Genomic DNA, 26433 nt, shown 5'->3' on the forward strand with positions numbered 1-26433 from the left:
AACAGCAGAGCCCCCCCCCCCCCCCACTACAACAACCACCAGCTCGCTCCCTTCATCTCATGCCATTCTTGCTCGAACTATCCTCCTATCCCTCCCGAGCCGACGAACAAACAAAAGGCAGCGCAGAAGGAGGATGTGTGTGCCTGATGGAGTGATAACGAGAGAAGTAGAGAGACAGATAGGGAAAGGAAGCAAGTAAAATGCGAAGAGAAGGGGGAGGGAGAGAGACCACTTCAATCCCTGCTATTGTGACAGTGCTGCCATCAATCTGTTGATTGGGTAATTACCATGTCAATCACACAGAGGTCAAAACAGATAGGGCACCCATGGGGGAGGTAGGGGGCAGAGGAAGTGAGTGAGAAAGAGATAGATGGACAGAGTGCAAGAGAGACAGAGATTGAGAGAGAACAGCTATAATTTCTGAAGTGTTTTCTCATCTAATCAATTAGACAAGTGGATAAGCGACATATGCCCAAATAGATCAACAACTCTGTGGTAAAAAAGAAAAAAAACAAAACAGGAAATAGTATGACCTTGAGTTCGGCTTCTGTGAGGCAGGAGCAGAAGAGAGCGATGGAGGGAGGAGGAATGGAGTGATTAGGGTTAGAAGGTAAAGAGGTCTACTAATTGAAATGAAGAGGGACAACATTATTCAGCAGTGCCAGTCAAGAGGCTGTTCAACTACACAACAGTCTGACTGAACAACACAGGAGAGAGACTAAGGGACTTTTGAAAATGAGAGAAAGAGTTTGGAGATAGAATGAGACCGGGGGGGTGGGGGTACGCAATTTACTACAGAAATACAACATGGACAAGAAAAAAGTGCAGAAATCTATTTGTAATTAACGTAATGTGGTTTATATGCACAATCACAACTGTTGTGGCACGGTGCATGTGGCTTTTTTTTTTTATACTGGAGCCATTTCTAAACACTGTAGCCAAGTCATTTTGGTGGATGTTTCAAAACTCCTTCTCCAGATTTGTTTCATCCCTTCTATCTGTCCACCTCATTCATTCCTCCATCAGGCTCCTCCACAGCTACTACTTATAATCCCTCTTTCCTAATGAGACATCTTAAAAAAATCCCATCACTTTTGGCAAAAAAAAAAAGGGCTTGGCATTGCAATTACACCCCCTCTGCCTTCCTCCCCTCTCCCCCCCTCTCTGCCCACCGATCCACCCCAAAAAAAGAGCTAAGGATGTCGAAAGACGGATAATTTCCCCTAGGTACAATTTAACTGTCACTTTGCGTTGCCATTTACTGCGGCGCACAGCCCTGTTAATGTCCTCAACTTTGCATGTCAGCCACTTTCCAGCCAATTAAGCCCTGGAAAAAAAGAGCGCTTTGCTCAGTGGAAACCTGAAGGATTAGACAAGAAAGCTCATTTGCCCCCCCCCCCGCGCCGCACCACCCAACCTCTGTCCCCCTCTTTTATTCGGAGGACATCGGCAAGCCTGTTATCAAGCCACTGTCCTTGCGTGGGGGAAGACGAGGTGTCTGTGTCTCGAAAAGCAAATGAGAATGCGATCATGAAACCACTGGCCCACTGTTACATGAAGAAGAAAGGCACCTACTAATGTTTGTCAGTCGGTCAATGCTCACATGACGTAACCATGTAGGGGAAACCCATGACTGCGTGTGTCTAAAAGTCTTAAAGCTATATTTATTGATTAATTTGGCGTCTCAGAGGCAGTTGAACAAGCTGAAAACAGAATCTGACAGATTATCACATTATAATGTGGGCATACATGTTAGCTAACACTTGCCTACAGTATTTACACATCTAGTTGTCACACAGCAATGATAGCATTCATTTGGAGTTGTGTTTCTGGCCACCTGACAAAAAACGTCCAATGTTCACTCTCCTTTTAGCTCTGCTTCTGGGCTCCATCAACTCCTGAGATAAATTTTGTCTCTTTAGCTGCTAAATGCTTCACTATGTTCACCAGCTACTTTTCAACTTTGTCGGCCGTTTTGATGCTAGGCAAGTTACATATAGTGGGTTTATCAGAGCTTTTTAGCTGAAACCATCTGCCTCCTGCAGCAGGAATCAAGGCTGATGAGAGCAAAGTCTGTGGGCTGGAAAAAAAACAAAACAATGAGCTTTAAGAGGCTAAAAAAGCCCTGCAGAGCAGTAGAGACAGCTTTTCAGAATACACACAGTCATGGTCAAGTTGAACAGCTAATGGAGCTGTGTTGAGCTGGAGCAATCTTGTGACTTTCAACATCTTTCTTGTCCTTGCTCAGCTGTCTTTTCTTCTGTATTCTCTATTTACTTCTATATTTCACCTCTGGCTGCTTGCCTTTTTGTTATTTATTTATTTTTTAAACCTTTTGCCTGACTGTTTTTGAAACTGTTCTTATGAGCAATGGGATGCTCTTCTCTCACTTCAGGCCTCACCTAAACTCCACAGCCTACTCACAATACAAGACAGTAGAAAAGAGTGGAAGCGAATTAAGTATTTTTCCTCCAAGCCGCCATCAGCTCCCAACACCACCCCCTCTTGTCTATCACCACAGTTTATCGGTCTTCTCATACATGTCCTGCTAGCTCTTCATTTTGTTGGACTCATTAGCATATCATGTCACTAATCACTTCCCTACGGATGTGGCACTCTGAGCAACCTGCCAGCTAGCGTTGTAGCAGGTTAGCACACACAACACTGAGCGGACGGGCACGAACGGGGCTAACGGGGCGGCACATATGATGGGCTGTCAAGGGCTAATCTGCCGGAGAAGTGTTCATTAAGTCATTAGGGCTGACGCAGCGATGAGACGGGTGCAGGCGGGAGTGATGCCTGCTTTGTCCTCTTTTATCGCTTCCCTCCGTCCCTCCTCCTCCCGGCTGTCTGTCTGTCCGCTGACTGACGGAATGAAGAGGTGGATGCGAACAGATGAAGATAAAGGATAAAGAGAGGAAAAGAGGAGAAGAGAGCAAGGAAATAGATTCAACTGGAGGGCAAAAGTCAAGTATTGTGGTACTCAAACCTGCCCTGAGGCTTGGCTGAACCACTGCTGGAAGTACATGTTAAAACCGCTTTACATTTTCACAGTTTTTATGTATCTTCACAAGAGAAATTCATGAAATTATTTATTTAAGCAAATGGTTATTAGCAAATCATTATTAGTTACATTTAGTGGGATGGGGGGCAAAGCTAAACTTTGACAGAAAGATTCATTTTTTAACCTGTTGTTACACATCAAACTATTTAAAGCTATTCAGGGCCTGAGAGTAGAGATGAGCCATTCAGTCATTTTCTCACTCCTGCATGAAGGGATCTGCTCAAATTTAAATTAATTAATTTAAAAGTTGGTAAAGAAAGGGTGAATGAAAGGAACTTAAGTTAACATGTTGCAGCTGTTTATAAAGAAGCTAGACACTAAAGTGGACCACTCTGTCAAACAAATTTTATCTGAACATCAGGTTCTACCTTTAATTCGTTGACTGTTTCCAAGCCTTGACAACCTTGCCAGCTAAAAACACACAAATGTACCAATAACACGAGAACAATGATGATAGAATACCAGCAGCTAGGTTGTTCACTTGTGTTCATTAGTGTGTGTTCACTGCAGTATCATTTGGAGGAAGTACAACTGGCACTTGATTTGTGAACAGGGCTGCGGTAAGCTGGTGTGTGTATGTGTGTGTGTTTTGGCTGCTGTTGATGACCCAGGAGTAAATTAGCCTGCTAATCTCACAGAGGCAGTGATTAACGAGTGAACCTAGAAACTCTGTTTGTGCCAGAGACCAGACTTACAGCAAAACAAACAGCGGCAGGGGAGCACTAGTGTGTGTGAGAATCTGAGCGTGTGTGTGTGTGAACGAGTTTCATATGCAAAGGTCTGCCTCTACCACAGCATGTTCACTAGAGGTAAACAGTGTGTATTAAAGCATGTGCAGGGCGTGTGTCTGTGCGTAGTGGCGGGCCCCTAACGGCGCACTGCGTAGCTGTGGTAAATCCAGCAATTAGTGCTCTGTACATAATTAACATGCTAATGAGTTGATCTACTTAAAAGCTGCTCTGACAAATAGAACACACAAATATACACTGAATGACACACACATACTGAATAGAGTTGAGGGGTGGGGCAATACCAGTGACCCCACAGCCAGTGTTTAGTAACAATCATTTCCAGAAGAAGCATCGATGGCTATCTCTCACACACACACACACACTTGCACCTTGGAGTATAGCAGTGGGTGTTTTAGGAGATCAGGGGTGGGGGCTCATGGGAGAGGTTGCAGCTGGCGAATTCTCAAACAAACAAAACCTGGCTCCAACACTGCACACACACACACACACACACACGTTTAAATGAGCAATTTCCACATCCTCTCTCTATCTGAATCGCTGACCCAGAATGTAACCTCAGCTATGATCATAGGGAGGGATGAGTGACTCATAGAGACACACATACATACACACACCTGGCAACTGGATTTGGCACATAAAAACACAAAACTGACAACAAAAGTGAGCTGGTTGGCTCGTTAGTGGAGAGCTTCAGCCATCGAAATAAAAACCTACCGTAACACAACCGGCTGTTTCCAAAGTGTGTTTGTATGATTGTATGAATCAGTGTGACTTGTTAAACAGTCAAGAGTTTGTTTTACCTGTCCAGGTAGGCAGTAATTAGGGGCGAGCAGAGATTGGCAGTGGGCTTAGCCAGCCCGAGGGTGAAGATGGTGTCTTGCAGCCTTCGGATGGCGGGGGCGCCGCCCTTGGCCACTACGGTGTTGAGCGTGTGAAAGAGCATGGTGACGTGTGTGTCATTCATTACCACCTCCTTCTCTTTCATCTCCTTCAGGATGTCCACCGCCTCTGTGATGGAGGGAGAGAGAGTTCAAGAAAGCAAACGCCAATGTGAAGAAATGTTCATTTCAGTAGCACTACTTCCTACAACTCTCAACATGTGTGATGCTTTGGTGTCCTGAGGGTGTAAGCCTCTCAATCAAAAGATGAAGTGATGGCGAGAGTGATTTAGAGGTAAAGACGAAAAGGACGAATGAAAACAACAAAAGACAAGGAGAAAGAGAGATAATGCAGAGACATGAAGGAGAGAGAAAGCGAGAGGTGGGCAGAGCTTGGCTAGGAGAAGAGTAGGGTGTGTGAATATGATAAAAGGCCCCTTTAGCTAATTCCATGTGGGGAAAACAAACCCATATTAAAACAGCATTTTGCACCCAGCGGGGATGCAAATCCAACCCCGTATAATGCCAACTCTGCGCTAATTGCTACTTGCGGTTTTCTAAACGAGACTACAATTACCGGACCCCTACAATGGAGGCCGGCTTTTTGCCGTGGCCATGTAGAAAGCACTTGGGGGGCTAAATTATAGGTATGTGGCGACAAGGGGCCGCCATGGCCCCAGTGAGACCCCAGTAAGCGGGCTGAGGGGTGGATCAGTTTGGTCAAGTCCAGCCGGTAATGGAGGGCTTTTATTGGGCCACGCGCCCATCTGGCCAACACTAGGGGCTAAATGGCGAAAAGGGAGTGTGGGTGTATATGTGGTGTATCAGGGTAAGGTAATTAAGATGCGTTTACTGTCTATTTAGTCAGCTGCTAATGGGCTGACAGCGATACAGCCGCTCTCCACCACAGACACTAATCTATACAGCATGACCAAGAGGAAAGGAGGAGATGGAGAGATGCAGAGAGACAGAATATATTTGAATAATGTGTATTAAGCCTGTCTTCCAACTGCAGGGCAATACTGGCATCTTGTTTAAAATTCACTCAACTAATATGCTTGCTCCTTACGTTGGTGAAAAATTGTAGTAAACACAAGAGACGAACGCAGAAAAGCAAATAAAGCTAAAGTGAACAAATATGGGTCTAATGATAATAACAACTTCATAGCTGGTAATATAACAGCCCCCCAAACAGGAGTGTCACTCTCTATCGGGAACACACACACACACACACACACTTGTGGGCTGAGGTACAGGGCCACTGGTGAGTGCTTTGGCATCCTAATTTCAGTCTGTCTCTCCATCTCTCCACCTCTCTGTGCCAGTTGTTATGGCGAAGGGAACCAAACGCTGTCATAGATTTAATGGGACAGGGGAAAATAGAGGAAGGAAGGGTGGAGTGGGGGTGGCTGGCATCGGAGGAGACATAGCTAAACGGTGGGGATGGGGGGATGAAATTAAAAGGAGGACAATGAGAGGGGGATGAAGCTTGTCAGAGGGATAAGTTTGGTTAGCTGGATGAGGGCTTAACAAGAGTGATGAAGAATGGAAAAGGGCAAACCTTGAACCTGGGTTCTCTATCACTTGTGTAATTACGTATTGCACTTTTTTTTAACCAATGCAATATAAATTACTGGATCCTAAAAGGGCTGCAATGTTAGAATAGTAGACATTCAGAAAGCCAGTAACCCCTGCTTCCCTTTTCCTGTACTATGACGTAATTTAGTTATTAATTAAACAGAAACAGACTGAAAATTATACAATTAAGAGAACAACTTTAATTGAGCACTGTATTGGTATTCCAGGCTAAGAGGTGGCATTATAAATGTATCTCTGGTAACTTTTAAATAAAAACAGGAACAACTACTAACATAAAAAAACACTAAAAAGGCCTGAATAATCCGATCACAGATGGCGGTATCAGCATTAAACTAAAGCCCTATAATGACTTGACCTGTTGTCAAGTCTGTACTGTTCATCAGTTGAGGTGTAACTTATTCTCACTCTCTGACTCTGTGTCTTTCTCCATGTCTCCCTCCCTCCTCCTATCCATACCTCTCTCCATCACTCTCTGACAGACCCGCTAATCACTGAGACCAATGGCTTGGAGTTGATCTGCCCAAATGGAGCTAGCTAACATCGCTTCGTCCACCATCCAAAACCCCAGCCCCCCCCTCCATCTCTCCCTTTATCCGTCCGTTTAGCCAGTATGCATATCCATCAGCTCAGCCGAGCATCGTGGCCAGCAAAGCGAGCCAGAACACACACATCAAAAGATGGGGAGGCAGACAGGCCAGGTAAACAAACATCACACAGCCCAATGGTTCATCTAATGTTGCATGACTTGACTGCTAGTGATGTCTCTTTCCAAAAACACACACACACACAGCATGAAAGATGAGTCCAGGCCCACCTAAAGCCAGAACAAGTTGTGTTTACCAGAGTGGGAGGATGGACAGATTGAGGCAGAGGGGCAAGGGTAGGTCAAAGAGACACTTGGTGAAAAAAGAGAGGTGTATTTAAAAAATGAAGGGAGAGAAGCAAAGGAAGGAAGAGGGGGTGTTAAGGGTATGTATGGCAGGTTCACAGGACTAATAATTAAAGTACGGTACGAACACATTCTCATATGAGATTTACAAAAAGGGGATCTAATAATATGGTATGTGTATCAGCAAGTTTTTAAAGCCTACATTTTTAGGAGCAGCTTTTATTTTGTTTTCTTTCACATTGTTTCAGAGAAGAAAACTGGATTTTACATTTGTATTTGTTTTTCACTGCCCCTAAACTGTGTGAGATCAAACTGACCATGATGCAGATGAGGAAGTCATTCTAAAGAATTGCAAAAGAGCAATGATGGAATGAAAGGTGACATAAGGGTAAAGTCATAACGGCAAAGTACTGTAAAAACAAAGTTGCCTGGCGAGGTGGGATGTGGGGCTTTGAACCAAGGGCAAAAACAACGAAGCCATTAGAGAGGCTGAGAAATAAAGCAAGATGCCAGGAGACATGATCTTCAGCTGGGCCTGGTGTGTGCTGGGAGCCAGGCAGACCAGCGTCTGGGTGGGGACAGGCTAACATCAAGGTTAGCCATGTGTGCTAATGTGGCTGACAAGCGTCCCCTCCATATGCACACTCTGGCTAATGGCAAATGCGTTAGCGCTGCCTATACACACCCCAAAACACACACACACACACACACACACACACACACACACACCAACTGTCCTGCCCACCAAATGCCTTTTGCTTGAATTCACATGCAAATTTGCGTGTCTCTGCTTGTGTGTGTGTGTGTGTGTGAAATGCTCAAGCACGTCGGCGGACATGATCTGCAATTAACATCAAGGCGGATTTCAATAATTCTGGAAAAATACACACAGTCCTGTAATTTTCCCCCTCTCTCATTTCTCACTGATGCGGATGTGTGTGAGGAGGGTAGAATGAGAGAACGACACGCTTCCAGACAGAGCGGGGAAGAGGGGGTCAGATAGAGAGACAGAGACGAAGACAGAAAGACAGAGCGAAGGGGAGGCGAGGACAGACAAGGGAGACATTTTGCCTGTCATTGTGTGCAAAAAGCAGAGCGGTAAAACTGATGGTAATTGGGTCTTCGATGGGCTAAAGGAAACCCACCGTGGCATTCTGAAAATGGCCGGCTAATGTGGTTTGAGGGAGGTGGTAGAAAGACACATTGTGACAGAGTTGGTGACACACACACACACACACACACACACACACACCTGTAGGCCCTTTTAAGTTCAAGCCTGATCTACTCTGATCCGGCTTACTGTCAAGAGAAAAAGTAGCAAGGGAATAAGAGCTGGTGGGATTAGCCAATTAACTAATAAGTCAATTGACACAAAATAAATAACAATTTTGAAAACTGATCAACGAGTTTTAATTCCTTCAAGCAAAAATGCAATTGGATCTCTTTTAGTTTTGGACAGTTGTCCGGACAAAACAAGCAGATGCTACCTTGTCTCTGAGAAGGTTTGTGTGCATTTTTTCATTCTTTACATGTCACTTTAGTGGCTGAATGATTAATCAGGCACACTAAACAATAATGAAAATAATCATCAGTTGCAGTCTTAGAAGAACTTACCCTCCACTCTCCCATTTGTGGAGAGGGTCTTGACCAGTGCGATGTATTTACTGGCATCCAGCGCTACTGATGAGTCCTTGCGACTCCTAAAGACAGACAGGGCGAGAGACAGACAAGATTAATGTATTCTGCTTACAGTAATGCAACTCATATATTTTAAATTCTCCTGTTGGAGTTCAGTCTGATGCTGGAACCAGGTGGTGAGTGAAGAGAAGGAAACAAGAGAGGATGAGGGGAAAATTTCCTCTGTTTTAGCCAGCCAACAGAGAGGCTGGACCCTGCATTAATGTCTCCCATAATACCACTCAAGTTAAACTTTAATGGCCTACTACTTCGTTGTTCACAGCGCTGCCTTATGCGTGTGTTTGTGTATATAGAGTATTTGTGTGTGTGTATCCTGCTACACTCACATTTCCCTCTTCAGGTTGATCGCCTCCTCCACATTGTCGTGGCGACAGCACTGGTTGATGAGGGTGGCGTAGCCGCCGAATGTCATATCCTCCTCGTGCTGCTGCTTCAGCTCAAGGGCACGCTGCAGGTTCTGATCAGAAAAGAAAACTCTTTGAAAAAAATGACACAGCCAAAGCAACTCATTTCGAGAAATAGATGAGGTTTTATGAGTAATCCAAACAAAGTCCTACCTCTTCAGCACAGAGCGTCTGGATAGCTTGTTTGAGAACAGAGCCTAATGGTTTGTTCTCTGCTTTCAGTTCGGCCAATTTCTTCTCAAGGGCCAACACCTTACCCTCAATTCCCTGATAGAGACAAAGAGGTTTTAAAAACATGTACATGATCAGATACATACATACAAACAAACACAACCCTCATGTGTACATGAGCTCGAACTAATAGACACAAAATACATCTCATGCATGCACACACATCTAACCGGAAGAGTTCTGTTTTAAGTAAATTACCCACAGTAATACATTCTTACAAAATGACACAAATAATTAAATATTAAAGTAAGTTGCATCTCATAGTATTTTTAAATATTTTGTATGCATTTTTCACACTATCCTACTTACAGTGACACGGGAAACAGCTGACCCAAAGCCATTGGACACTCTGTCGTTGGGGTCCACCAAAGCAATCACATCCTGACACATACACAGTTAAAATTTGACTTCTATATCATTAGGACAACTATAACAACAGAACAGAAACTCTAAATAGTTCAAATACATCCTCAGTCTAGTCATATTGTGCCTTTGGCTGTTGAGTCTGTCTACTCGAGCATCACGAGTGATATACATGAGTAACAGACGGGAGGTCAGGCTCTATACCTTGATGAGCTCTGGGACGTGGTATGACTCCAGAAGGTTCTTGATGCCTCTGTAGATGTTTCCTGAAATGGTTACGTTCTGCAGAGAAACAAGAGGAGGAACATCAACATAAATTGTCAAACCATTGTGTGTTAAAAAGGTCAAAAAGGTTGAGAGTTTGAGCAGAAGCTTAAATTAACTCAGTCATGGTTTCATTTAAAAGCTGTCACGGAGATTGAGTTTGAATTTGTAGAGAAACAAAAACAAAAGCTGCATTTAGGTGTTGTTGGAAATACTGACATATCAACTGGAGAACACACAAATGACCAACCTTCACCAGGAAGTAAATATCATTCAAAAAGTCAAATGTTTAGGGTATCTATTCTGCTAAGTTGTGACTCGTAGTGACCAGCATGTAAAATGATACGAGTATGTTGTTTGTCCTGCTTTCTGGAGAATACACACTGATCTTCAATAGCCAATATAAATTACTGTTAATGAAGGAATCACTAAAATATTTTCATTCCTGCATTAAAGTTTATTGAGTGCTCATCTATAACGAGGGCTTCTGAGTGTCTGTAAACACTCAGCATATTTACTACACAGCATCCTGAGTGAGATGATGAAATAAATTGTTTTATGCGAGGAGGATTTGGTTATTAACATCTCATTTTGGAAGTTGTCAGTGACCCCAAAAAGGTTCCACGTCGGACCAGGAAACCCTTTTTTACTGAACTCCAAACAACCAGCTAAGAAGTAACCTTTAACTGAAAGTGTAAGGCATGAAGAGATCTTCCACAACATGTCTGGATGCCCCAACTCAAACCTTCACTCTTCAGAAATGGAGCACAGAGAGGAGGTCATGTGAGTGTATTCTGTTTGTGTGTGTGCGTGTGTGTGTGTGTGTGTGTGTGTGCGCGTGTGTGCGTGTGTGCGTGCGTGCGTGTGTGCGTGTGTGTGTGTGTGTAAGCTCTTTTAAAGCAGGATGGGTTATGAATGAACTGGATCTGTACAATATATATTAGGGTATGAATGTGTAGCACGTGTGGATGTTTGTTTTCAGCAACCTCATCAGTGTGCGTGTGTGTACCTGAGTCTGTAGTTGATTGAAGTATCTCCTCAGTTTGTCTTCCTGTGCTTTCACCTCTCTCTCTGACATGCTGTCGATCAGATTGTACAAGAAGAAGGAGGTCGCTTCTGGAAACACACACACACACAGTGAGCAGTTGTCTTGGGAATACATTTCATTTGCCACCGTGTCAGTCACTGCATCCATTTGTGCATTTATACAATTTTTCTGTAACCTCTGCTGAGTGTGTGTTTGTGTTTTCTTTTCTGCTGACAGAGGCTGCTTTTGGGCTGGAGTATGAGTGAATGTGCGATAGCTGGCAGTGACAGCTTCCCCTTACTTCAACTTTCTCTCTCTCTCTCTCACTCACACACACACACACACACACACACACGCAGATGTCCCTCTAATGGGATGCGACGACGATAACAGTCTCCATCGCTCCCACCAGCACATACACCAGTTCCTGCTTGACACACACACTGACACGGAGCGACATTAACGCTCCACACACACACACACACACACACACACACACACACAGACTGGAGACGCTGTTTAGTGGTGACACACACACACACACACACACACACTTAACTACTCAGCGCTTTGTCAGCAGCCAGGCTGTATTTCCACGACGGAGAGAGCAGGTCTTTCACTCACTCACACACCGATACACACACACACCTGGACATAAACACACACAGGCTTCATGACGAGAAGTGGGCTGGTCAGCAGTATTCTGCTACTGAGACTGAATGAGAACACACACACACACTTAGACACTAGGCACTTTTCTGTCATCCGAATTATAGTTGGAAGGTGACTGAGACAAAAACTGCAGTCTGCAAGTTTGAATACTGATACGTGATGGATGATACACCCACACCCACCCACACACACACGCGCGCGCGCGTGTCCTCGCTTCTCTCTCTTTCTCACCTACACAAACATCTTGCATACAAGGACACCGTCAGACATGAATGTGCCAGTAACAGCGTTGTGTATAAATGTTTCCTTACCAGCAGGGTTGGAGCTTCCTTTGGAGAAGCGCTCATCTTTGTACAAGAGCTCAGTAATCTGGAAAAAACAAAAGCTAATTAAATACAAACATACTCCCAGCCGCATAAGGATTTTACTTTCTCCACAGTACGTATGAGAAAGGATTAGGGGTTAAATTGCCCTTTAGGTTATCCAATCCTAAACATTTATGTTTTGTCTTTATTTCTTTTAATCTTTAAACATAAGCATTTTGTAGTAGTTTAAATGTTACAGATTTTAATGTGTGTGAATGAATTGTGTGTTTTTATGCAAACCATCTGGCCTAAAATTGCCTGAAGCTCATCATCCATCCTAAACATTTCTTTATTTATACGCTCAGTGTGCCATAAGAAGATTTAGATAAAAGGCACCAGATGGCATTTGTCATATCGTATATTTTTTGTAAATGTAACTCCATCTGCAGCAGATGGAGAATAAACTGGTTATCATAGCTATTTTGTTAAAAAAAAGAACAAGCTATCATACAGACACCTAAATTCACATAATGACTTAAATACTAAACAAAAGAAGTTAAGAGTTTAATGTGAACTTTAAGGATTGTCAGTTTTTACAAAGTGTTTTTTTTTTATAGATTTAAGCTCTTTTTCTATATCCTTTTTCATATTTAAAAATCCTTTTAGTCTGTACTGGTATGTCATTCTCCAAAAACACTCAAAAGATGTGGCCACATTCACGTCTTACCTTCACCATGCTCTCCACATCAGCAGACCTGCAGGGGGCAGTAGAGGACAAGACATGAGCAACCAGTGGACATGCACCACCAGTGGGTCAACAAGACTCCCAAAATGCATCTCTAAAATAAACACTTCCACCACACACATTCTTTTAACATGGATTTATTCTCTTTTCCAAAGTCTTTCTCCACAGCTTGTTCTAAATAACAATTGTTAAGAAAACACAAGGTCTCATTTTAACTCTTCCCCCCCACACACAATCATTCTAAAGTTGAAAGTTGTCAGATCACAATTTTCGCTATATATCTCTATGAACTAAGGATTTAAATTGAATTTGTTGTTGCGCTTATTTCTATTTCCACAACATAAAAGCATCAGGGAGACAAAGGATGCAAATATTGTTTTAAAACTTTGACTGTATCAGGAGAAAAATCTATTTCTATAAGATTTTGGAATATTCAATTCCCTGCAGTACTACTTATTGTATCAGGAACAAATGTGGAAAAATATTTGCGATTGATCAGTTTAGAAGATTAAATACATTTTCTGACAGCAAATGGGATTTGATTTAAGCAACCATAATACTGACAGTGTAATGTTGCCATAGCAACTGAGCTGACAGTGTAGTTCAATACAATGTGGCAAGACAGAGCAACAGACATTTCAGTTCGACACTCTTAGTCACACAGTACAAGAGAGGAGAGACGGCAGTACAAAAGCCTGGGAAACCACAAAAGAAACACACACACACACGCACACAGGCTAAATGATGACAACGTGTGACATTTCTGGCGTTGTCAGCTAGTTCGTGGAGAGGAGGGGAGATGAGGAGAAGAGAGAAGAAGAGGTCTTTAATGATTAAATTATCCCCTGATCTTGTCTTTGACAGGGGCAGGTCCCGCATTGCAATGACACGGTGCTCACACACACACACACACACACACACACACACACACACTCCCTAAGTGACAAGCCCAATTATGACCCTGTCAGGCAACCTAATTGTCAGAACAGTGTGTATGTGTGTGGTTCTGTGTGTGTGTGTGTTAATGCAATGAAGGCAAAGCTAATGGAGGAGAGGAAGTAGTGGATTCCAACACAAAAAAAGAAAGAAAAACAATTAGTGAATATACCGATTTAAAATATCTAAAAAGGCACAAACACAAAAAAGACAAATCTGGTATGTTATTTATATTTTTTGTGGTTTGAAATAAGCTAAAACTACATTGCTGCAAATGTGCATTTGCTGTTACTACCCGTTGTTTTCCTTGAACATATGTATAAGCTACAGTACAATTTCTCTATGGACATTTTATCTCTTCTTAGATTATTTTTCCCGTCCCTTAACTAAAAACTATGCTGCCAAGAACAGTTTCAGTGTCGACTGCTACTATTGATTTTCTGACCTTAAAAAAAAATTAAATAAAAAGGTGAGACAAAATTTCTTTAAGGATGCATTCCTGTGAATAAGCCACATTATCTTTATTTTATCCACTATGTCAATTAAATTATCAACATCCACTGAGTTAATTAACACATCAGCTACAACAATGAATGAACTGGCTGAACGGAAAGTTCAAAGCCAAAGCCCAACTGAGCATATTCTGGATTTTTAGTAGAAGAAATAACTTTGGTCCCTGTAGACAACTCAGCGCTTTCCTCTTTGACTCACCCCCAGCCTCACTCAGAGGCCAGAGTGTTTTTGTGAGGGTGTGTAGTGTTAAACTGTAAATATTCATAAACACCCCTTCAACAAAAGCCCGCGGGTCAGACCCTGGTCCTAAGGCTAATTCTGCATGTGTGTGTGAGAGAGAAAGAGTGAGATCAGTCCGGGGGTCTGGATATGAGAGGCAGTGGTGGGCATCTGGTAATTTACATATCTCCCACGGTGCTTTGGGGCGAGAGCTGAGGGATGACCGCCTCCATATGCATGAGGCACCCGTGTATGTGTGTGTGATGGGAGTGTTTTTCCCTGCAGCTGCCCACACACACACCAAAGATGGTGTGATAGGCTGCACATGTCATAGTCATAGCATATGCTGCAGTGACCTCCATACTGCTACAGGCCTCCCCAAAACGCAAGTCAGGAGTTTTGAGACAAAATATGGAGAAATATGGAATAGGAAATGATGGAGAACACATATAGACATAAATAGACGACAAGCTGATTGACTCACTTTCTGAAGCCCAGGATGAGGCTGCTGCGGAAAATACTGAGGTCCAACGAGGGCAAAGAAAGATCCGACACTAGAAAGTAGAGAGAGAGACAAGTGATGAGAGAGAAAGAAAGAGAAAGACAACAACAACTTGTCTTTACATGGATTGATCGATGTGGTTTACAATAAAAATAAAAGTGAATAAGATTTCCAGGGATGCAATAACTGCCCATTTTCATCATGGATTACTCAACTAATCATTTTCTAGATTTTGTATGATTGGCAATGGTTGGAATCTAATTAATGAATCAATCTATAGAATGTTGAAAAATCATGAGAAATGGCAATCATCTTTAAATAGTTTGATTTGCTCCAGAAGTCCAGAAGCTAAACATGTTCAACTTACAATGATACAAAGCACCAAAATCTTTAAATGTGAAGCTGAAAACAGCAACAGTTTAGAATTTTTGCTTGGTACACTTTTGAAGGAACCACTGTGTTCATGGCAATATTGCATAGCGAGGAGAAATATATGAAATGTTGAAAAACAGTGAAAACTGAAGGGGGGAAAAAATCCATTTGAGACTCTGAAATACTTAGAGGAAACAGAACGACGTATGTGAAAACGATGAATGTTTGAGACTAAAACAAGATGAAAGACAGAAAAAGGGAAGAGTCATCCATTATGTAATAGTCTTCTCTATCTCATCCCTCTGCCAGTTGAGGCGCCTCTCGTTCTCGCTCTTTACATATTCACACAGACTAATCTCTTAAAAGGCCTGATGAGCACAGAGGAGTAAGTGGGCAAATGTATGAGTGTCTGTGTGTGTGTGTGTGTGTGTGTTCACGCTGGTACAATTAGCCCGCAGGCGAAGCAGCGATTTTTAAGATGATGGGTGCTCAAGGTGCAGTAGAGCTTCTTTGGAATGTGTTGGTGTGTTTGAGTGTGTCTGTATGTGTGTGCGCTTACACAGAGTGAAGAGTTCGGCCAGGTTGTTAGCAGCTGCCGAGCGAACCTCTGAAGACAAGAAGCCCTCCGACTCCAGAGAGACACCTGTATCCTGAACACACAAAATCTCCTTCATGTCAGCAAATACTTTTTAATGCTCACTGGACACATGTAAGCACACACGCTGATTTACGGATTACCTTGAGGGCCTGTCGAGATGCTTCCATGCTGGGGAAGACAGGGAGGACGTAGTTGGATAAAGTCTCCACATCAGGTGACACACCGAGCTCCTGCATGCCCTTCAACACCTCAACCACACCTTCAACACACACACACACACACAGTAAGTAACATCAACTTTTTGCCCTAAAAAAGCACAAACTGGAAAGCCTTGTTCTTGTGTAGTGACAGAGGTACTTATATTCAAGAAATGTGTCAGCCAAAATAAAAACAAAACAAGAGATCAGTGCGGCAATTAAGTTATTTTTGTCATAGATTATTATGTCAGGTGTTTTTCTGACTAATCAATTAAAAACTTTTGTCCAGAAATGGTGAAAAATGTCCATCATGAGTTCCCAGAATCCAAGTCGGCATCTTCAAACTTCTAGTCCCCAACCAATGAACATTCGATTTACTATGATATAAAACAGAACACATTTTAGAGGCTATAATAAGTGCTTGTTTGGCATTTGTATAAATGACAATTAATCAATTATCTAAATTGGTGTTTTCTTTCAACTGACATCTCAATCATCACACTCATAGTTTCCACATTTTATTTCATGTCATCTTTATGTCCTCGAGAATGCAAGTTGAAAAGTTGGTGTTTGTGTAGCGACAGATGTAATTAAGAACATTTGTGACATCTGGATCAAAAAACAAAACAAAAACATGTAAGTGTGAGATTACTTTTTGGTATGTCCATCCCACAAATTCAGGAAAAACAACAGTTTCAACAACAGTTTTTTGTTAGACTTTTTTAATTCAATCACATGCTGCACTTTTTACAGACCCCCCCTCCCCCAAAACACACACACACACACACACACACTCTCGTGTACAGGCCTGGAGCTGTGTAAGCACAGTTTAAATATGGGTCTAAGATTTGAGCTGGCAAATACTTTCTCTCACCCCTCAAGTTAAAATGCTAATGGCCACTTCCATCTCCAACTTGGACTTGAGGATACGTGTACATAAACACGCATTCGGCCTGAAGTGGACTCTTGCACCATCACCCTGCTCTCCAGCAGAGCCCTGAGGTCCTGCCCCAGGGAAGGAGGCCAAAACAGCCGCATGCATATGGAACAGCCACTCACGCACTCTCAATGTGCCCGCAAGAGTGTGTTTGTGAGTGTGCGCTCATATGGAGGCGGCACTGCAGCACTTTGCATATGTCTGGGAGCGTACCCACAAAGGACATGGGTCTAAATGAGGGCATACACGGGTGTCCATGTGTGTTCATTCACAGCGTGTGTTGCTATGCGGTTTTAGGTGCATCTATATGCTATATATGACTGCATCCAGTGTACTAATACACCTCGTTCCCATGCGGACTTCAGCAAACTATCCTAAAGTGCTTCCTTGAGTTGACACACCTCACGATGCTGTGTGTATTTACTCTCCACTCAGGTTCTGAAACACATACAAACAAATATACGGCTCTGTGTTTCTGCATTCTCTTGGGATGTATATGTTCACCTGGCAGTCTCTCTCTTTAGCTGAATAAAAGATGAGCCCTGGGCTTTTATACGCCATTAAAACCAGAGGCTAGGGGTGCATTATCCCAGGTAAGGCTACCTGAACCACTCCATCCATCCATCCATCGTTCCCCTCCATCCATATCACTCATTCATCTGACCCTCTCACTATCCATCTACCCTATCCATCTAACAGGCGATCTTCTTCTCAATGGAGGATCCATCCATTCAGACATCCCCACATCCATTCTTACCCCCTAATCGCCTTTATCCGGACTTTTTTTTTTATGAAAGAAGAGAGGGAGCACCTGCTTTCCTACTGAATAATCCATTATCAATTTCACGGTGAGCCAAACAGACAGAAAACAAGTGAATGGAGAGTTGGAGGTATAAATGCATAAGCCAGCCTTCTCTCTCTCGCTTTCCGGCTTCTGCACGTGAGCTTTCATCATCAGCAGCACTTTTCGGCTGTCCAACAAGCGCAGGTTTCTTTTTTTTGCAAGTCAAGTCTATGACCAAGAGCTTTTAACCTTTTAAACCCTTAGTTGTTTTTGTTTAGTTTACACTCCCTTTCCAGGCTTATAGCAATGTCACTGCATGTCTTAGCTAAGCAGTAATAAGTCAGGCTGCAAAGAAATTGCATCAGTTTGCCTGTGAGTGGTACTATTCTACTATAGCTTTTATGAACAAAAAAAACACTACCTGGCTACTGCCTGCAGCTGGTTTATGTTCGCTTAGTACAAAGACTGGAAACGGGGAAATGGCTAACCTGGTTCTGTCCAAAAGTGACAAAATCCATCTACCAGCACCTCTGAAGCTCATTAATTAAGATTGTTTAATCTGTGCAAAAACTAAAGGCAAAAATTACATATTGTAGTGTTGCAGGGGGTTATGTCCTGGACTTCCCTCCTTCTACTGGTTCTCTGGCAAACTCAGGGTGATGACAAGAGTCCAGAAAGAGACATATGAAGTACTGTAGTTACAATTGCGATTGCAATGACATCTCTGTGAATTGACTTAGTAATGACAGTGAGGAGAAATGCCAATTACTTATGTCTTCACCTGACCTTCTGACAGGTCAGGTGAAGACATTAGAATGAACGTGAAAAACAGTTATAAGATACACCACAAATAATAAGTGGCATTATGTGGTGTTTTACTTTTCACTCCATAATAATCCTAACCCTTTTTGTGTTCTCCCCTGTCTGAACAGTTTAAAAAAAGATTGGGCACAGAGGGGAACTGAGAAGAGTACAGGCCTCTCCAGGTTGGTCAGCATAAAGCCTGACACACCATCCAGGCAAGAAGTATCAAAGTAGTGAGTTAAGCATGGCAGTGGTCACAAGATATCATCATCAGATTCATGTCTTCAGGTTAACTGTCACAGACGAGAAGTGAGGACGGAGAAAAGAGAGGAAAAGAGGAGTGGAGTGAACCGGTCGCTGTCATCTCCTCCCGTCCTTGGACATGAGTACCTGTCACTTCTCCTTTCCTTTCTCCTCAAACACCATCTGTCTCTTTATCTCTCCGTGTCTATGACTCTCTAAAGGTAGACTTTGTTTGCTGCGAGGCAATGACAGGTTGTCGTTTGAAAACAGGAGGGTCTACAAGAAAATTTCCATTTCATGAGGCAAGAAAAGCTGCAGTTTCACCCTCGCTCTCTTGATTCTTTCTCTTCTTTGTATCAAGGTGATGCTTGGCTCACGTCCCACCAATTAACTCGGCGGAGGCTAGAATAGAGTTCATGCCGGACTGCATTACAGATCGCTGCGGCAGTGCTTTTTTAATGCAGCCTACTCTATTTGACAGATAGAGCTGCATTAAAGAAAAAGTGAAAGGGTTGAAGATGAGGTCAGGTCAGGTGTGGGAGGAGGGCACAGCCAGGAAAGCAGACTACAAAAGGGAGCCTTAACATCTCTCATCACCCAAAACACACAAGGCCAGAAACACTTCCTTCCTCTACAGTTTTCCCTCCCTCTTCTTCTTGCTCCGCTGTGTCAGAAGTGATAAAAGTGCACTGTGTCGCAAGGACTGACAAGCGGTGACTAGCTGGCGGCAGGTGGGAAATATGGGCCAGCATATGCTTCCGCTAAACCCGCCAAATCCACACCTCATCAAGAGGCAAAAGGACCCCCCTCCGCCTCCTCCACATTCCTCCCCATCTCTCCCCCGTTGCCCTCCTCCAATTCTACGGCTCCGACCTCTCTGCCCGCTAGTGACACCTGTGGACAAAAAGTGACACAGCGCTTAATTTTTCATGGGCCGTGCACAGTGGGGCGCGTAATCCAAAGTGAATTCCCTCAGAGCGCTTGCATTTACATGAAATCAAGTCACTCCGCATCAGTCACATCACCTGCACTGCCCCCCAAAGCCCCCCCACCAATGTGGACACACACACACACACACACACACACACACACACACACACACCTCCTGGAGCCAATGAGTGTGAGTGAGAGAGATAGAGACCAGGAGGGAAAGGGGGGGAGGCTGCATCATTCATGAGGGTTAAGGCTAACACCATCGGAAACGAGCGAGTGTGTGAGTAGGAGAGAAGTCTCTCCACTTTACTTCCTTCCATCTTTTCTTCTTTCCACATAGCGATAACTAAATGGATGCCGTCTGACACATTTGTGTGGCTTTGAGACTGTGCGGTCAGAGGATTCAAGTAAGAGTATGTGTCTATGTGCGTGTGGCTGTGCACGTTTAAACTCATGTCTACTCCTCTTCTTCATGTTGCCAAGCCAGGCGCTGAAGCATCTCACTATTCTAACTGAGAATCTGTCTGGACCACACAGGGAAGTCAATCTGCACCACCACCACAAAAGGTTCTAACCAGTTTCTCCTCCCTGCCAGCTCAAATGATGTCAATTAGCTGACAGGGGAAAAACATCATTTATTAATTGCTCTAAAAAACCCCGAAGAGAGAGCCAGAGCTCAGCATAAATAAAGCACTTAAAAGCCAAGCCGCTGTTGAATGCATTTGACAGGGTAGATTCACAATGAGTTGTGAATTCTGACAAGCCTCTGTCACCGAGACGATTTCCCCCACAAGCTCATCGCTGCCAAAAACAAGGGAAAGAAAATAACCATGTCCTTCAGCAGAGACAGAAATTTGGAACAGAAATATTCCACTAAACCGCACTGTCTTAAGTGGCAGATGGAGAAGATACACTCTAAAGACATGAATACCAGTTTTTCAGTGTGTGGACAAGTGTCCGACAGGGGTGAAGGCTCGGTAGAGGAGGTGGAGTTGCCATTTTGTTTAATGACTCCCTCCAATGCAAAAAGAAGTCTTATGGGAATTTTGCTTCTTTTGAATATGTGGCTCTTCAGCTGAATTCCTCTTCGAGCTATTTTTCTAAATATCTACAGGCCCCCTAAATACTGTGCAAACTTTTTTGATGACTTTGGTGAACTGCTATCTATAATCTGTATTGACTTTGACTGTGTAGTTATTGTTGGTGATTTTAACATCCATGTTGACAACCCCCAGGACAAAGGGATTAAAGAACTGCGTTGTGTTCTTGATAATTATGGACTGACTCAACATGTGACGGAGCTCACACACAATAAGGGGCACACTTTGGACTTAGTCATCTCCAAGGGTCTGGACATTTCCAAGGTTGTGGTGACTGATGTTGCTCTCTCTGATCATTCCTGTGTTTTCTTTGAGAGTGCTATCTGCGTGCACACAAATGTACAAACAGAGGTAATCACAAAACGGCATATCACTGAAAACACTAGTGAAAAATTTATTGAGGCTATCTCCTCGACACCCGCCCTCTCACGGGTCTCAGTGAATGAGCTTGTAGATAATTTCAGTTCTAAAATTACAAATGTTATTGATGCCATTGCACCAGCCAAGGTGAAGGTGGTCTCCATGAGAGAAGATCTCCATTGAGAAATGCCACGCTGGTTAGAACTCAAAAAGGAGTGTCGCAAAACTGAACGCAGGTGGCGGAAAACAAATCTCTAGGTTCATTATGACATCTATGAAGAGAGACTTCGCATTTATAATTTAGAGCTGAGAAATGCAAGGCGGTCCTTCTTCTCTGACATCATCACCAAAAACACTAATAATGCACGTGTCCTGTTTGCTGCTATCGACAGGCTAACCAACCCTCCTGTGTCTGTAGCCTCTGAACTTCTATCCAATGAATTTGCCTCCTTCTTCACAGACAAAATTCAAACAATTAGACAAGCAAGCAGTGCCTCCATGTCAGTAACAGGATATGTCTTGTCCCTGTGTCCACTTAAAAACAATTCATATAGCATGAGACAATTTGATTCTATTAACCATAAAAACCTGGAGGACATAATACAACATCTGAAATCCTCCTCATGCTGCCTTAAGCAGGTTTTTTCAAAAATGTTTCTAAATGCATGGCCTCAGATTTACTACAAATTGTCAACATGTCTCTCCTCTCAGGTTTTTTCCCCACAGGCCCTGAAAACTGCAGTCATTAAGCCACTCTTAAAAAAGAGCAATCTAGACAGTTCACTAATGAGCAATTATAGGCCCATATCAAACCTCCCATTTTTAAGTAAAATCATTGAAAAGGCTGTTTTTCAACAGCTTAGTGCTTTCTTGACACTAAATAACTGTTTTGATGTCTTCCAGTCAGGTTTTCAACCACACCACAGCACTGAGACGGCTCTTGTTAAGGTCTTCAATGACATCCATTTAAACACTGACAGTGGTAGAATTTCAGTCCAAGTATTATTGGATCTCAGTGCTGCATTCGACACGGTCGACCACAACATATTACTAGACAGACTTGAAAACTGGGTTGGACTTTATGGCACAGTACTAAAATGGTTTGAATCCTACTTAAAGGACAGGGACTACTTTGTGTTTATAGGTAATCACACATCTGAGCTGACAAAAATGACATGTGGAGTTCCCCAAGGCTCCATTCTGGGACCTCTTTTGTTTAACATTTACATGCTTCCACTGGCTCAGATTATGAAAACCAACAAAATATGTTACCATAATTATGCAGATGACACAGATTTACATAACCATTTCACCAGGGGACTATGATCCCATACAGGCGCTGAGTAACTGTATTGAGCAGGTCAACGGCTGGATGTGCCAGAATTTTCTTCAATTGAACAGGGATAAAACTGAATTGAGTTATTGTCTCTGGAGCCAGGGAGGAACGATTGAAAGTCAGTGCTCGACTTCAATCTGTACCACAAATCAAGCCAGAAATCTTGGTGTAGTCATGGACTCAGACCTGAATTTAACATTAACATTAACATTAAGACAATTACAAAGTCAGCCTACTATTATCTGAAGAATATATCAAGGATTAAAGGACTTATGTCCCAGCAAGACCTGGAAAAACCTATCCATGACTTTATCTTCAGTCGAGTCGACTACTGAAACAGTGTCTTTACAGGGCTCCCTAAGAAATCCATCAGACAGCTGCAGCTGATTCAGAACGCTGCTGCTCGAGTCCTCACTAAGACCAAAAAAGTGGATCACATCACTCCTGTTCTGAGGTCTTTACATTGGCTTCCTGTATGTCAAAGACTTGATTTCAAAATCCTGCTGTTAGTTTATAAAGCACTAAATGGTTTAGGGCCAAAATACATTTCTGATCTTCTGCTTCGTTATGAACCATCCAGGTCGTCTGGGATCAGGTCTGCTTTCTGTCTCCAGAGTCAAATCTAAACAAGGAGAAGCAGCGTTCAGTTATTATGCTCCGTATATTTGGAACAAACTCCCAGATTACTGCAGGTCTGCTGAAACAGTCAGTTCTTTTAAATTAAGACTGAAGAATTTTCTTTTTACCGCTGCCTTTAACTAGAAGATTGATAACTTACACTGCACTGTAACTTTTACTGTCCTGTTTTCTTTTTCTTTGTTTTTAGCTTTTTACCATTGCTTTTAATTAAATATTTACACGGTTAGAAATTAGTAGGTAATTGAGTGAAAAGATAATGAGAGTGAGATTGAACAGAGTGAAGGAAGTGGTCTTAAATCTCGTGCCTGAGTGATTTGCAGGAACCTCTGTCCACCTGTAAACACGCAGGTGGGTCCAGAGTATAACTGGATCAAAGTGGCCTGCGGACAGACGTGTCCTGGTTTCTCTGTGGTGTCCGAGGGTTTTTGGAGTTTCAGTGGACCAAAAGATTGCTATGGACCCGAGTACAGACTAGCTAGAGAGAGTAGATTAAGTGTACTTCTCTGTTTATTCTCTTTTCAAAATCACTGTAACTCAATTATTTGCTCAACCCCTCAGCCTGTTTTTATTTTCCATTTAACTCTTTTAACCCTGATTGTACATTTTAAATTACGTTTTATGTAAAGCACTTTGAATTACCTTGTTCTTGAAATGTGCTATACAAATAAACTTGCCTTGCCTTATAAATTAATCCACCTATTATATAAATCTCCTACTGACAGTAACTGTTTATAATGTGTAAATCTGTTGTGTAAATCAATAAATAAATAAGGCAAAAAGAGCAGAACTTTAAACCAGGATCAGCATTCAGCAACGTGATTGTAACTGCATGAGGTAGGTGTGTTGTTAACTTCCCAGCATGCTCTGGGGCAGATTTCTAATTTAATGCGTTCCTGTGTTGTAACAGGTGTCATTTCTACATTGAGCTTTACAGGATTAAACATTAAACGTAATGCTGGACTGCTGAGGTCCATGTCGGACGTGTTTTATGTGATAATCATAAAACTACTATTAAAATGAACCCTTATTAAAATCTATTTAGAGCAGTAAAGTTCTCAGCAAAGTGAGCGTGTTTTCACTTTTTGTTTGTGAACAAACATTAATTTTTTGTTTATTCGATCGAGTTCACAGGTAAGTCACCTGTGTAAAAATGACACCAACAGATCATAACGATTTCTGAATACCCTGCATGTTATCATCTAAAATCCTATTTACATCAACGCTCTTTCATCACAAAGAAAGCCGGAGATTTGTATTTTAAAAAAATACTTCATATTTACTCCATCTGCTGCAAAAAGAAAGCCCAAAAACATCATGCAGGACACGAGCCACCCTGTTCATGCTCCTCCTTACAGATCAACACAGTAACAGCTTCTGTCCACAGGCAGCCACACATGCACTGCACACTTCAGTAAAACTTCTATTGTTATTGTATCACACATTGTGCACTGAACACTATAGTAAATATTTAATGTTATTGTGTGTGTACATTACATTTATTAATTTAGCTGATGCCTTTATCCAAAGCAACTTACAATTGCTATACATGTCAGAGGTCGCACGCCTCAGAAGCAACGAGGGGTTAAGTATCTCGCTCAGGGACACATTGGTGGATGGGTCACAGTGGGGGATTGAACCCGGGTCTCTCACACCAAAGGCAGTCTTATCCATAGTGCCACCCCTTTTCCTTTTTGATAAATAAGGCAGGGAAAGTCTGAGCTGAAGCATTTCAGTGTGTTCTTATACACATGATATAAAGAAGTTGACCCTTGAACCTGGATTGATGTGGTTCCCTCCCTAAAACTGTCAATAAGCTTCAAGGAGCCTAAATAATCCAGATTTATCAACATTATAATCTGGATAACTTAGGTCTCCATATAAGAAGAGCGACGCCCTGATGTGCAGCTGAATGTGAAGCAAAGTTAAGTGTTGTTGGCTGTTTGCTCAGTGATGGATACGACTAATAAATGTCCTTTAGGACACTAGATACTGTTTTTTGTGGGACGCTTAGATGATGGAAGATTTTTACTGTTAAACTGAACTGTTGTTGACGCTTCCTCGTGGTGAAACTGAGCTAACTGGCAGCTGGGTTGGATGCTGCTCATGTTTGATATGTTCTGTTTGGTTTGTTAAGCTCAAAGTAAAAACTCTCAGTCTCCGATTTTACAACTGACTTTAATAAAAGAATAAAAAGTGTTAACGTAAAAGAGGAGTGTCAGTTTATTCAGTGAGCTTCAGGACTCCCCCCTTTAATGTGAACCCTGTAAATAGAAACCCTCTTTAAAAGGTTTTGGTCAGCAGCAGCAGTTGTTGCTGGGCCTCCGGAGAACCTGGGTTTTACCGAACACCTGCCCATATAAGGGGAACTTTGCAGGGCTGGGGGGTCCCATCTCGAGTCCGGCTCGTCCCCGGAGATCCCGGCTTCATCCAGACTATCATCACATCCCCTCCCTGCATCCCAGACAGCTGCTGTACTTAAACTCTGTGCTCACACCGACTGCAGCCACAGCATCACACGGGGAACCAGGAGGACACATGGTAGGTGATCAAATACTAATATTTTTATTCCTGAAAGACTAAAAGACCTTTTTTTAAAGCAGAATCTAAATTTCAAAAAGTTTGAGTTAACTATTGTTATTTTAAGTTACATAATTAACAAGCTGGAGGAGGTGAAAGGTTCAGTTTTAATGTTGGACAGACAACAAAAGGAAACTGTCAGCAGGTTGAAACCTTTTTATATACAGTCTATGGTTGAGACGCTCTCAGTACCGCTCCCTATCATCTGGATGTCTGGAAAATCCAGCTTAGGCTTGTGTCTATAATGCTGTTCAAAAAGAGTAATGTGACTGTGTGCCATGTGGCAGATATTTACATGTGCAATTTTATCAGCTTTGTATTGTGCAAACATTTACAGTGGGAGAGGTTTGGGGAGTCATGAGAGTCAGTGTCAGCTGCAGACGGGAAGACACTGGTCTTGTGGGAGTGTCTGAAACCGTCTGTGTCCGGGTTGGGAGGGATCAGCCACAATCCTCCCTGCTTGCCTCAGAGTCCTGGAGGGATGGTGGACTG

The 26433-nt window shown here is 42.7% G+C and overlaps 1 protein-coding gene and 1 long non-coding RNA gene across 2 annotated transcripts in view; one reads left to right on the forward strand and one right to left on the reverse strand.

Moving 5' to 3' along the window:
- The window catches only part of lrpprc (leucine-rich pentatricopeptide repeat containing), an 88299-nt gene that overhangs the window by 29206 nt on the left and 32660 nt on the right, over positions 1–26433 (reverse strand). Inside the window, exons 12-23 of the mRNA XM_046070022.1 lie at positions 16172–16290; positions 15993–16083; positions 15044–15113; positions 12874–12901; positions 12153–12210; positions 11152–11258; positions 10083–10160; positions 9825–9896; positions 9438–9551; positions 9207–9337; positions 8797–8882; positions 4617–4824 (exon numbers count right to left, since the gene is read on the reverse strand). Of these exons, the coding sequence (XP_045925978.1) occupies positions 4617–4824; positions 8797–8882; positions 9207–9337; positions 9438–9551; positions 9825–9896; positions 10083–10160; positions 11152–11258; positions 12153–12210; positions 12874–12901; positions 15044–15113; positions 15993–16083; positions 16172–16290 (1162 nt within the window). The remainder of the gene's footprint in view (positions 1–4616; positions 4825–8796; positions 8883–9206; positions 9338–9437; positions 9552–9824; positions 9897–10082; positions 10161–11151; positions 11259–12152; positions 12211–12873; positions 12902–15043; positions 15114–15992; positions 16084–16171; positions 16291–26433) is intronic.
- LOC123983726 lies at positions 4697–7010 on the forward strand. The gene is made up of 2 exons (XR_006828268.1): positions 4697–4989; positions 6773–7010. It is a non-coding gene; the product is annotated as an uncharacterized LOC123983726 (long non-coding RNA).

Source organism: Micropterus dolomieu, linkage group LG15 (assembly GCF_021292245.1).
Source record: "Micropterus dolomieu isolate WLL.071019.BEF.003 ecotype Adirondacks linkage group LG15, ASM2129224v1, whole genome shotgun sequence".
Classification (NCBI taxonomy): Eukaryota; Metazoa; Chordata; class Actinopteri; order Centrarchiformes; family Centrarchidae; genus Micropterus; species Micropterus dolomieu.